The sequence below is a fragment of the Pogoniulus pusillus genome, chromosome 40 (assembly GCF_015220805.1).
Source record: "Pogoniulus pusillus isolate bPogPus1 chromosome 40, bPogPus1.pri, whole genome shotgun sequence".
Taxonomy (NCBI): domain Eukaryota; kingdom Metazoa; phylum Chordata; class Aves; order Piciformes; family Lybiidae; genus Pogoniulus; species Pogoniulus pusillus.
This window is the reverse complement of record NC_087303.1, coordinates 3,980,908-3,992,151: the sequence shown is the minus strand read 5'-3', so window position 1 is coordinate 3,992,151 and position 11,244 is coordinate 3,980,908. Positions and strand designations below refer to the sequence as shown.

Here is an 11,244-nt window from a genome sequence, read left to right as displayed (position 1 = left end):
CTAGGTGGGAGGGATGACCTTGGACAAGTGTTTACACTGTCAGTTCCTCCAAAGCTCAGCTGGCTGTCAGGCCAGCAGAACAGATCCCTTCACTCAGGATCTTTAGTTGCAAATCCTTTACAATTAGGCCCTATAACTAGGCCAGTGTAAGCAGTAGGACTCTTAGTGGCCAAAAGATACAGTTAGGTCCATCTCCACATTTCCCAATGCCTCCAAAGTGTCTTGCACAGGATCACAGCATATTAGGGGTTGGAAGGGCCCCAAGGAGAGCGAGTCCAATCCCCCTGCCAGAGCAGGACAACACTAACACATCCAGATAAGCCTTGAAAGTCTCCATAGGAGACCCCACAACCCTCATCCATAGCTTGTCCTCACTTTCCCAATCTCTTCTTCCTGACACAGGACAAATGTGAACCTGTGAGCAGGAGACACTGTCTTAGTCTGCATGAAAATCAGTCCTCCTGCTGAAAGGAGGCTGAAGTACCAAGCAGCTGCACTACAGATGCTGGCAGGATGATATGAAGCTATGACTCCCTTTTCAAATCAGGGAAAGGTTTCCAGAGTATCTGACTGGCCACATTGTGTTGAAGAAATCTCAACTTTCAGAACACTTTGTATGTGTTTCAGGAGTTGAACACACAGGGTGGCAATGTGAAAATGCAGAGATGATTCTGGAAGTGCCTATGCTTTATACCTATTTGAGTACTGTACATGTGCATGTCAGCTTACAGCAGCTTGTTTGCCACTGCCTGCTGAGATAAACTCTTTCCTATGTACTCTGCCTGTTAACAAGACCTTTTGGTACAGCAGTGTTCTTCCTTGCACCTTAATGGTGTTAGCAGTAGGATGCTACTCCTTTTGCAATGGATTTAGCAAAAGTAACAATATTGCACATTAAAAGCATCTTTCTTATAAACAGTGTCACTGAGTCTGTATTAGCTCAAGCCCAAACTGTTGTGTAGGACAGTCACCTGCATCCACCTTCTCCAGGTTAGCTTGCTAGTACTTATACATTCCAAACATCTAATACTTTCATGATCAGCCAGTGTTGCCTTTTGCTAAACAAAGGGTAGGGTTTGTTTTGTTGTAATAAATATCTTAGTTTGTCTAGAACGGGATGAAAAGTATGTAAAACTCAAAACAATGCCCATTGCTTGCTGCCTTTTACAAGCAGGCATCCATGGATTATGCATGTGCTAAAATACTACCTTGTTTGGCCCTTTCAGATGGTGTTGAGAACCTAAAGAGGAGCAGGAGAAATATGGGGGACAGTTACAAAGATGCTTTCCCTTTTCAGCTGTTACTGCTAATTAAGGAAAAATCCACCAGAAGCCATGCCTCAGAAGGCAAAAAAGGCTACAATTACAAACAGTAAAGCCTGTGAGCATCTCAAATTCCTAACTTGGCAAGGTGAAAAGAGAGAAGAAAAACCTGCCCAGGATTCAATGGTTTGCAAAGCTTGCAGTGAAAAGTTGTTAGAAACTGGTCCTGAAATCAAGTTCCACTTCTGTAACGTAAAAGCAAGCTGCTGCTCCTGGTAATCTTACTAAGAAACAGAGCATTTAAGGTTTACTGTTGTGCCCTAACTGAAATGAGTATTTCTGCTTAGACAACAGAAAGATTAAGTCTTGAATTTTCTTCATACTAAATTGGCAATATTTAGTGAGAACATCAGAATAGAGTAGCAACAAAAATGCCACTTCAGCAAAGCAACCACTGGCATTAAGACCACACAGGTAACCCTTCAGAGTCCAGACTTCTAACTTCATTTTGTTCTAGAAAATGCTACACATACTCCCTTTCATCATTTCCTAATAGTTCCTTTTTTTTCCCCATTTTTCTAATTCACTATAAACAGTTATAAGTTGGAAAACATCCCAACAGCTTATTAAGTTAAAATAAAAGTTACTAAAAAAGAAAATTCAATGTGCATTCTTGCCAACCAGTCTCTTCTAGCTCTTAAGTAGGCTTTCACTCCACAGGCATCTTCAGACATACCTTGGTTTCTAATTATTTTTGCTGCTGAAAGGCCTGGAACACAAATCCTATGAGGAGAGGCTGAGGGAGCTGGGGTTGTTTAGCCTGGAGAAGAGGAGGCTCAGGGCAGAGCTCATTGCTGTCTACAACTACCTCAAGGGAGGTTGTAGCCAGGTGGGGTTGGTCTCTTCTGCCAGGCAACCAGCAACAGAACAAGGGGACACAGTCTCAAGTTGTGCCAGGGGAAGTCTAGGCTGGATGTTAGGAGGAAGTTGTTGGCAGAGAGAGTGATTGGCATTGGAATGGGCTGCCCAGGGAGGTGGTGGAGTCACCATCCCTGGAGGTGTTCAAGAAAAGCCTGGATGAGGCACTTAGTGCCATGGTCTACATGACTGGATAGGGCTGAGTGATGGGTTGGCCTGGATGACCTTGGAGGCGTCTTCCAACCTGGTTAATTCTGTGATCCTGTTCTGCTTGCCTCTGAGCTATGAACAGAAATGAACACATTTTGTGGCTAATAAAATGATGTATTTGTAAGGCACATGTACATAGAGAGTTGGAAATGCCCAAGTCACATAAATTCATGCTCACACAAGTGCCTTCCACAACCTTGCAGTGAATACTGTAATCAAACGTTGGCTTTGGTCAGCATTGCCACAACAGCACGTTAAGGGCTGTACCTTTATCAGACCTCACAGCCATATACTTTCCCTTAAAAAAGAACCACCTTAAGTCAGACTTAAGTCAAACTTTTGCCTACCACCATTATTCTTTCACAGCATTCACAACAGGCACTACCACATAGGTAAAGTGACCTCTTTGCTCAAGATGTAGAAGGAAAGAAAGTAGCAACAGATTAGCTGCTGTGATTAAGTAAGGGCAAGCAACACTAACACCCCCCCAAGGCACACACTGGCTCCTTGCAAACCCACTCTCTTGTAGAAGTTCATTCAGAACAGCCACCTCTAGGATTAAGAAAGTGGACAGAATGGCACACATGAGCTTTCACCCTGCTGCGCTGAAGACTCCTTTAGTTGGACCCCTCGCTTCGCTGCACTCTTCTCCCAAACACCTGGTGTCTGCAGGATCTTCAGCACTAGCTCCTCAAAAGCTTGCTGCACTCCATCCTGTGCCTTGGCACTGGTCTCTGGTGGAGGGAGAAGAAAGAGAAGAGGAGTGGGAAGGGGAAAATTTTACCTTGTTTGCAGAGAATATTCTAATTTGTAACACACTCTCTAGGGACCAGAGAGGAGATACTTTTCTTTAGTCTTAATGGATTAACCTCCTCTCCATTCCCCCTTAAAGGCATACTTCAGTTAATTATGATAACCAGAAATCCATCCCAACCTGAAACATCTAATTTTTCCACCTGAAATAATTTCCACAACTCCCCCTTCTCTCCATAAGAAACAGAAATTGTTCCCAGGTTGCAACAGTAAATAATAACCATGCTGGGGAGCACAGAATGCAGAGGGAATGTTTTTCACTGTGTATTTCTTCTGGTTCCTTCTAAAAACCTTCTCAAGGAGCTCCACTTCAAAGGCACTTTCTATTAAAAAAAATAAATCAAAGAGACCAAAAAGCCCACACCATCTGGGTGGGTTGGATGTTAGGAGGAAGTCCTTCCCAGAGAGAGTGATTTGCCATTGGAATGGGCTGTCCAGGGAGGTGGTGGAGGCACTGTCCCTGGAGGTGTTCAAGAAAAGACTGGATGGGGCACTTAGTGCCATGGTCTGGTTGACTGGACAGGGCTGGGTGCTAGTTTGGACTGGATGATCTTGGAGGTCTCTTCCAACCTGGTTGATTCTGATTCTATGTGCACCACCTTTATGTCTTCAGATTCTGCTCTTGGTTGATTCTGCTCATGCAGCCTTTTATGTGGCTACATGAGATGGTTTGGGTGTTACCCACCCCCCACACTTAAAATCACCCAGACTAGACTCAGCAGAGCTGGAAATTGAATGAAGCTTTAGAATTACAGCTTAGCACGATACACAAGCAGATTATTTGTAATATATACAGAAATATACAAGTTAAAAAGTAATACAGAAACACAACAGCCTCTCCCAGAAACCAGAGTGCCCAGGAGGGGCTCTCAACCACCCTTCCACCTTCTTCCCATCCCTCTACTTTATCCCAGACTTTGCCTTGTGTTCAAAGTGAGTTTGGAGGATCGGCCAGAGGGGTTAGGAAGTAGATGGATTAGTAACACAGATGGCAGGTTAGAGAGAGGAGCCCAAAGCCAGAAAGCAAACTGCCTTATCTATGTTTGTGTTCTTGTTCTTACACATCTCAGCAAACCTGTGAGGGCAGTAGACATCACCACTGTTTCCTTTTCACAGCCTAGCATCTAATTCCTCTTGCCAAAATATCCCAGCTAGGCTCAAACCAGCACACTGCAACAGAAACTTGGGAATGGGAGATGGTAAGTTCAGGCTGGAGGTGAGGAGGAAGTTGTTCCCCATGAGAGTGGTGCGAGCCTGGAATGGGTTGCCCAGAGAGGCAGTTGAGGCCCCAGCCCTGAAGATGTTTAAGGCCAGGCTGGATGAGGCTGTGGACAGCCTGCTCTAGGGCAGGGTGTGTCTGCTCATGGCAGGGGGGTTGGAACTGGCTGATCCTTGTGCTCCCTTCCAACCCTGACTGATTGTATGAAATAAAAAAAGATTCCCCAAGATCTTTGCTGACATCAGTCAGGATTAAAATTTCAGTCTTAGAGGCTCTGAATATCCTTCTAGTGTCAAAAGGATCCAATATCCATGGCTACACATTATACAAACTGCTGCATTTCAGAGACAGGAACCTCCAATCACAGCCAGTGCAGAGCAGCTCTGAAAAACAAAGTCAAACCTACATCCATGCTGATGAACTAAAGCAGCAAAAGAAGCTGATACTAAGGAGGTGACACAGGGCTGTAGGAGCTTTGGGCACAAGGGTTACATACCTATGAAAAGCAGTGAATGCTTCCTAGCAAACTGGAGTCCTTCTCTTCTCTCTACCTCACGATCAGGCTGCAAAGATGAATGAAGAACATGACTGAAGTGACAACTGCCACTTTAAGCAAGTCCCTGGAAAAGCACTGCTGCAGAAGTGACATTTTGCTGTAAGTCTACAAAACTATGTAGTCATCATCAACTGGATTGTCCAGCTCCACAGACAGCTTACTGCTAGGCAGGTTGTTAGGGAGTCAAATTGAACAGCAGCAACATCTGAAGGGGGCCTACAAAAAAGCTGGGGAGGGACTTTGTAGGATATGAGGGAGTGACAGGACTAGGGGGAATGGAGCAAAGGTGGAGGTGGGGAGGTTCAGACTGAGTGTGAGGAGGAAGTTCTTCACCATGAGAGTGGTGAGAGCCTGGAATGGGTTGCTCAGGGAGGTGGTTGAGGCCCCATGCCTGGAGGTGTTTAAGGCCAGGCTGGATGAGGCTCTGGCCAACCCAATCTAGGGTAGGGTGTCCCTGCCCATGGCAGAGGGGTTGGAACTGGCTGATCCTTGTGGTCTCTTCCAACCCTGACTGATTCTATGAACATCAAATGAGTAGGAAATGAACATGTTGCTATCTTCTGAATCAACTAGGCCCAAGCTATATGCCAGAAAGGCAGTTTCACTAGTCAAATAGCTGAAAAGTCATATTGAAGGATCTGAAAATCTAGGGAGCTGGAAAGGGGCAGAAGAGACCCTAACCTAGTTCAGGATAGTCACACGGCAGACTTCTTCTAGTAGAGCAAGAGTGAAACATCTCACTCTGCCACATGCATCTAAGATATCTCAAAACATCCCAGAAACAGACATCAATGAATGCATCTAGCACAGACTGGCCAGAGTCTGGCCAAAAAGAAAGCTGTGCTGTTGCACTGCACTGAACTTCAGTGGCATACAGCAGTTTTCAGGCAGAACCTCACACTCTCTTAAGAGAATCTCTCTTCAGTTGCATCTCTCCAGAAAAAATCCCATCAACATCTTTAGCAATATCTGTTTCTAAAATGACATAGTGGTGTCTGCCCAGCCTAGAGTGCTCAGTTACAGAGCATAATGCCTCCCCACACAACAGCTCTGTTAGTTTCAGCACTTAACCTCACGTTTATACTCTATCATGACCAACTTAGAATAGAGTCATAGAATCAGCCAGGTTGGAAGAGACCTCCAAGCTCAGCCAATCCAACCTAACACCCAGCCCTAGCCAATCAACCAGACCATGGCACTAAGTGCCTCATCCAGGCTTTGCTTGAACACCTCCAGGGACAGCAACTCCACCACCTCCCTGGGCAGCCCATTCCAATGCCAATCACTCTCTCTGGCAAGAATTTCCTCCTAACATCCAGCCTAGACCTCCCCCAGCACGACTAGAGAATGGAATCAAACATGTTGGAACTTCTCTGTCAAAGAGTGCGAGAGAATGCATTTTTTAAACTGACCTTATCAGTTTTATTGCCAACTAACATCTTCACAGTGTTGCCTTTGGTGGTATACATTTCCAGCTCGTTCAGCCAGCTCTCTAGTCCTGTGAAAGTGTCTTTTCTTGTAACATCATACACTGGTAACAGAGGAAAAGGTGCTTAACAGCTGTAGAGCCTTGAGCAACGTTTACTTCATGATGGCAGAACTTTGTCCCCACTAGCTGACACACACAACACATCCCACACCCCACCACCCCCCAAAACAAAAATGCAGTATTAGGGAATTTCAGGAAGATGCATCAAACACATCCTCTTCCCAGAGCTGCAACACACTGGCTGTGCTCATTTAGAGTCATCAAGGATAACAAATCATGAGCATCTCTGCAATAGATCTGAGAGAGAAAAATCAGACCTGTTATTAGTTCTGAACTGGACCACAAAGAATAGTTCACAGTATTTTGTCACCTCAATGTGTAACTAGACACAGCCACTGCTGCTGAACACATCTGTTCCGAGTAAAAAGTGACTTTTGGTGACTGGTAACTCTGTAACTGCAGCCACTTAGTCACTAAGGTTAAAAAAAGTTGCACCATAGAAAGAGCATTCTGCACAAAAAGGTGTTCAGCCTTCACAAACCTCAAGACTAAGAATCCTCACTTCTTCTAATGGCTATTGTCACACAGCAAGTGGAGAAGCTACCTGTGACACAAGCTTCATGTCTCATAGTTTATATCAATAGTTCCAAGGGAAATAAAGATTAAAAACCAACCAAAACCAAAACCACCACCAAACACAAAACCTAATCTGCCTCATTACCAGAAACTCACCAAATAAATAACTACAAAGCTGACAATTCAGCCACTCAACAGCTTGGACTTCTCATTTAAAGCACTTGAAAGAAGCATTATTTCCTGCCAGTGGTTTTGGCCACTCAGCCTTTGAGCCAAGGATGAGTAGTGGTGTAAAAACTATACTTGTTCCTCTAATTCTCTCAGACAACCTCCTTTTGGAAGGACATGTGCATTCAGGAGTCATGAAAACCACACTTCTTTTGTCATCTTATTTTTCTACTGTATACCTCCTACCTAAAACAACTCCCTGTGCTCCTCGGTAATAACTGGGAGTCAGTGTTCTAAAGCGCTCCTGGCCAGCTGTGTCCTACAGGGGAGAAAACAAACAAACAAAACCAAAACCAACAAAACAAAACCACAAAGCACCACAAATGCAAACCACAAACACAAAATCAAATATACTCAGAACAAAAAAAGGTATCCTAAACTCCACAGGACCAGCAGGGATATGTAAACCCAGCAACAGAATGAGAGAAGCAGGCAGAAAATATCAGCAGCAGTAACAACAGATAGGTAAGGAGAGGCAAACAAAACCACAAAGCACCACAAAAGCAAACCACAAACACAAAATCAAATATACTTAGAACAAAAAATGTATCCCAAACTCCACAGGACCTGCAGGGATATGTAAAACCAGCAACAGAATGAGAGAAGCAGGCAGAAAATATTAGCAGCAGTAACAACAGACAGGTAAGGAGAGGTAGAAAAGCATGGAGAAGACTTGATTAAAGTTAAACTGATAAGCACAGACATAAGTGAGACTACAAGAAAGCCAACTAGACTCAAGAGAAACACATAAAAGGCTGCAATGCAACTGGCTAGACTTAATCAGTGAATAGTTAGCAGAGCTGAGGGAGGGAAGAACTGGTTTTCCAGAGAGACAACTCTGCAGGAAAGGAGCCATAGTGGTTTCAAACATTTTCATTTGCTCCTCCACCGCATGAAAGGAGAATCCAGTCACAAAGAACTACTTCAAGTTTGCTAAGACTCCAAGCAGATTAGAAAGTTAAAACTTCAGCAGTACACCACACATTTTCAAGAAGCAACATGAAATCCAAAACCCTTCAGAATAAATACTAAGGAAGCAAAAGAATTGCACAAATACATTTACCAAAATACAAACTTATGTACAGGCTACAGCAAAGAGAGTAAGAGCTACACTGTAGTTTATTTCTTCCTTGTTAAAAGAAACTAAAATGGACACCATTTCCTTATTTCAGGTCATCATCACTGAGGCAATTGTACCCCAAGGCATCTATGCACACATTGACACTATAGCAGAGGCCTCTGTTTTGACCTTGATGCACTGGACAGGCAATAAAGTTTGTATTTAACATCATAGAATTGCATTGTTTCTTCCATCATACTCAGCAGTTTCTCCTCATGGCATTTTATGGAGTGCTGCCAATGTGCCTTTTCCAGCTATGCAACTTGTGCAAGTTCTGGCCTTGCTTTTCACTTCACAGCAAGGAGACACACCCCATGCAATTATTAGCACAAACAGATCTTGGTTACGTTGAGCAAAGCTTCTGCCCATGATAGAGCCACCACATATTATTCCTCACTGGCTGGAGCAGTGGTGGCTGTTGCCTCTTGTCCTACATTCTGTACACAAAGTGTTAATGAAACCAAGAAAACAATTCAAGTTTGGGCATTTGTATTACTTTTGTTAATACTGATTCAAGGTACATTTGTGCTCTCCTTCCAATAGTGCCAAGCACTTCAACAGCAATGGCACATTCTAACTCAAATACCTGTGATTACATATGAAGGATCACAGAATCAGGCAGGGTTGGAAGGGACCACAAGGAGCAGCCAGTTCCACCCCCCCTGCCATGGCCAGGGACACCCTACTCTAGATCAGGCTGGCCAGAGCCCCATCCAACCTGGCCTTAAACATCTCCAGGGACAGTGCCTCAACCACCTCCCTGGGCAACTCATTCCAGGCTCTCACCACTCTCACAGTGAAGAACTTCAACCTCACATCCAGCCTGAACCTACCTTCTCTGCCTTCTTGAGCTCTTTCACTCTATAATAATAAATGTGGTGATTTATTGTTGTAAATAATCCTGATCCAACAGTCCCAATGTGATTTCCCAGTGGAAATACAACCTCAGGAAGCCCAGGACAAATGCTCAAGTCTCCTGGTAGATCTAAAGCAACTTTAAAATAGTTCTGGATCAAGTTTAGAGGTTTGGTTTTTTGGTTTTGTTTTTTGGTTGGTTGGTTTACTTTGCTGTTGGTTTGTTGGGTTTTACTTCCTCTGTGATTTTAGCCAGAATAAAGCACATGGATTGCTTTTGGTATGCTATGCTTGCCCAGGTGGCCAAGAGAGCCACTGGCATCCTGGCCTGCATCAGGAGCAGTGTGGCCAGTAGGACAAGGGAGGTTATTCTTCCCCTGTGCTCAGCACTGGTCAGGCCACACCTTGGTGGGGCCAGTTCTGGGCCCCTCAATTCAAGAGAGATGTTGAGGTGCTGGAAGGTGTCCAGAGAAGGGCAACAAAGCTGGTGAGGGGCCTGGAACACAAACCCTATGAGGAGAGGCTGAGGGAGCTGGGGGTGTTTAGCCTAGAGAAGAAGAGGCTCAGGGGGGACCTCATTGCTGTCTACAACTACCTGAAGGGACATTGTAGCCAGGTGGGGGGTGGCCTCTTCTCCCAGGCAACCAGCAACAGAACAAAGGGACACAGTCTCAAGTTGTGCCAAGGAAAGTCTAGGCTGGGTGTTAGCAGGAAGTTGTTGGCAGAGAGAGTGATTGGCATTGGAATGGGCTGCCCAGGGAGGTGGTGGAGTCACCATCCCTGGAGGTGTTCAAGAAAAGTCTGGATGAGGCACTTAGTGCCATGGTCTGGTTGACTGGATAGGGCTGGGGGATAGGTTGGGCTGGATGAGCTTGGAGGTCTCTTCCAACCTGGTTGATTCTATGATTCTACACAAACTATCACTGCGTAGCCCCTGAAAGAAACCCTGCAACTCCCACCCACGGAACTTCACTCTGCTGCAGTGCTGTGCTGGGACTGCTTTTGGGTCACACAGCAATGAAACGCCTGCCTGTGCTGTAAGGCTTCGCATCCGTCGAGAGCAAAGCTACCCCTGGCTGTCCGAAACCAAACCTACCCATATTGCAAGCTGCACTGCATGCCCGTCCACCACCATCTTCTTCACTTTGAAGTCAACACCTAAGACGTAAGATAAAAAGGGAAGGCTTGTCAGAAGGAACTAGCGAACGCTCACCCTTGCAGCCGGCCCTCTCCCGCCAGGCGACCGCCCGGTCCCGCTCCCCGCCGCTGCCTCTCGCCCGTGGGACCGCCCGGTCCCGCTCCCCGCCGCTGCCTCTCGCCCATGGGACCGCCCGGTCCCGCTCCCGGCCGCTGCCTCTCGCCCATGGGACCGCCCGGTCCCGCTCCCCGCCGCTGCCTCTCGCCCGTGGGACCGCCCGGTCCCGCTCCCCGCCGCTGCCTCTCGCCCATGGGACCGCACGATCCCGCTCCCCGCCGCTGCCTCTCGCCCATGGGACCGCCCGGTCCCGCTCCCCGCCGCTGCCTCTCGCCCACGGGACCCACACAAAAACAACCGAAGACGTCCCCCGGGCTGACTGCGGGCTCACCGATGCTGGGTTTCAGGCACGGCTCAAACGCACCGTCAGTGAACCTCAGCAGGAGGCTGCGGGGAAAGAAACCGAGACCTGAGGTGAGTGTCGAGAGTCCCCGGCCCGCCCCGTCCGCGCATCCCGCACCTGGACTTCCCCACGGCGCTGTCCCCGACTAAGAGCAGCTTCAGGGTGAGGCTTGCTGCGTCCATCCCCGGCGCGGCAGGAGCCGCCCGCGGCCGCGGAGCGCGGCGGAGGCAGCCGGACCGGAGCAAGCCAAAATAACCGCAAGCTCCCCGCGTCACGGCCACCCCAACGCCGCCGGCTGCCGCCGCCAGGACCAGCTGACGCCGCTCCGCCCAGCAGGCGGCGGCCGGTGCCAGGCGGGGCGGGGCGGGAGCGGGCCCGAGCTGCTGCTGTGCCAAGGGGC

The 11,244-nt window shown here is 47.1% G+C and overlaps 1 protein-coding gene across 2 annotated transcripts; it reads right to left on the bottom strand.

Moving 5' to 3' along the window:
• Positions 1 to 2,483: 2,483 nt before the first annotated feature.
• Positions 2,484 to 11,243, bottom strand: LOC135191625 (ras-related protein Rab-18-B-like). 2 transcript variants are annotated; one of them, XM_064174105.1, is made up of 7 exons: positions 10,962 to 11,243; positions 10,833 to 10,888; positions 10,343 to 10,404; positions 7,458 to 7,530; positions 6,391 to 6,509; positions 4,919 to 4,985; positions 2,484 to 3,124 (listed from the first exon to the last, which is right to left on the bottom strand). In XM_064174105.1, exons 1-7 carry the CDS (start codon positions 11,024 to 11,026, stop codon positions 2,949 to 2,951), a joined length of 618 nt encoding a protein of 205 aa, XP_064030175.1. In that variant the 5' UTR covers positions 11,027 to 11,243; the 3' UTR covers positions 2,484 to 2,948. The 2 variants fall into 2 exon arrangements, with proteins under 2 accessions (XP_064030175.1, XP_064030176.1); XM_064174106.1 differs by having other exon boundaries at positions 10,968 to 11,243.
• Between the last annotated feature and the right edge of the window lies 1 nt (position 11,244).

Coding starts and splice junctions, on each gene's coding strand:
- LOC135191625 (XM_064174105.1), bottom strand. CDS start 11,026: ATGGACGCAGCAAGCCTCACCCTGAAGCTGCTCTTAGTCGGGGACAGC. Junction 10,405..10,832: donor GTGCCTGAAACCCAGCATCG/GTGAGCCCGCAG, acceptor CTTACGTCTTAG/GTGTTGACTTCAAAGTGAAG. Junction 6,510..7,457: donor AGCACAGGGAGTTGTTTTAG/GTAGGAGGTATA, acceptor CTCTGTTACCAG/TGTATGATGTTACAAGAAAA.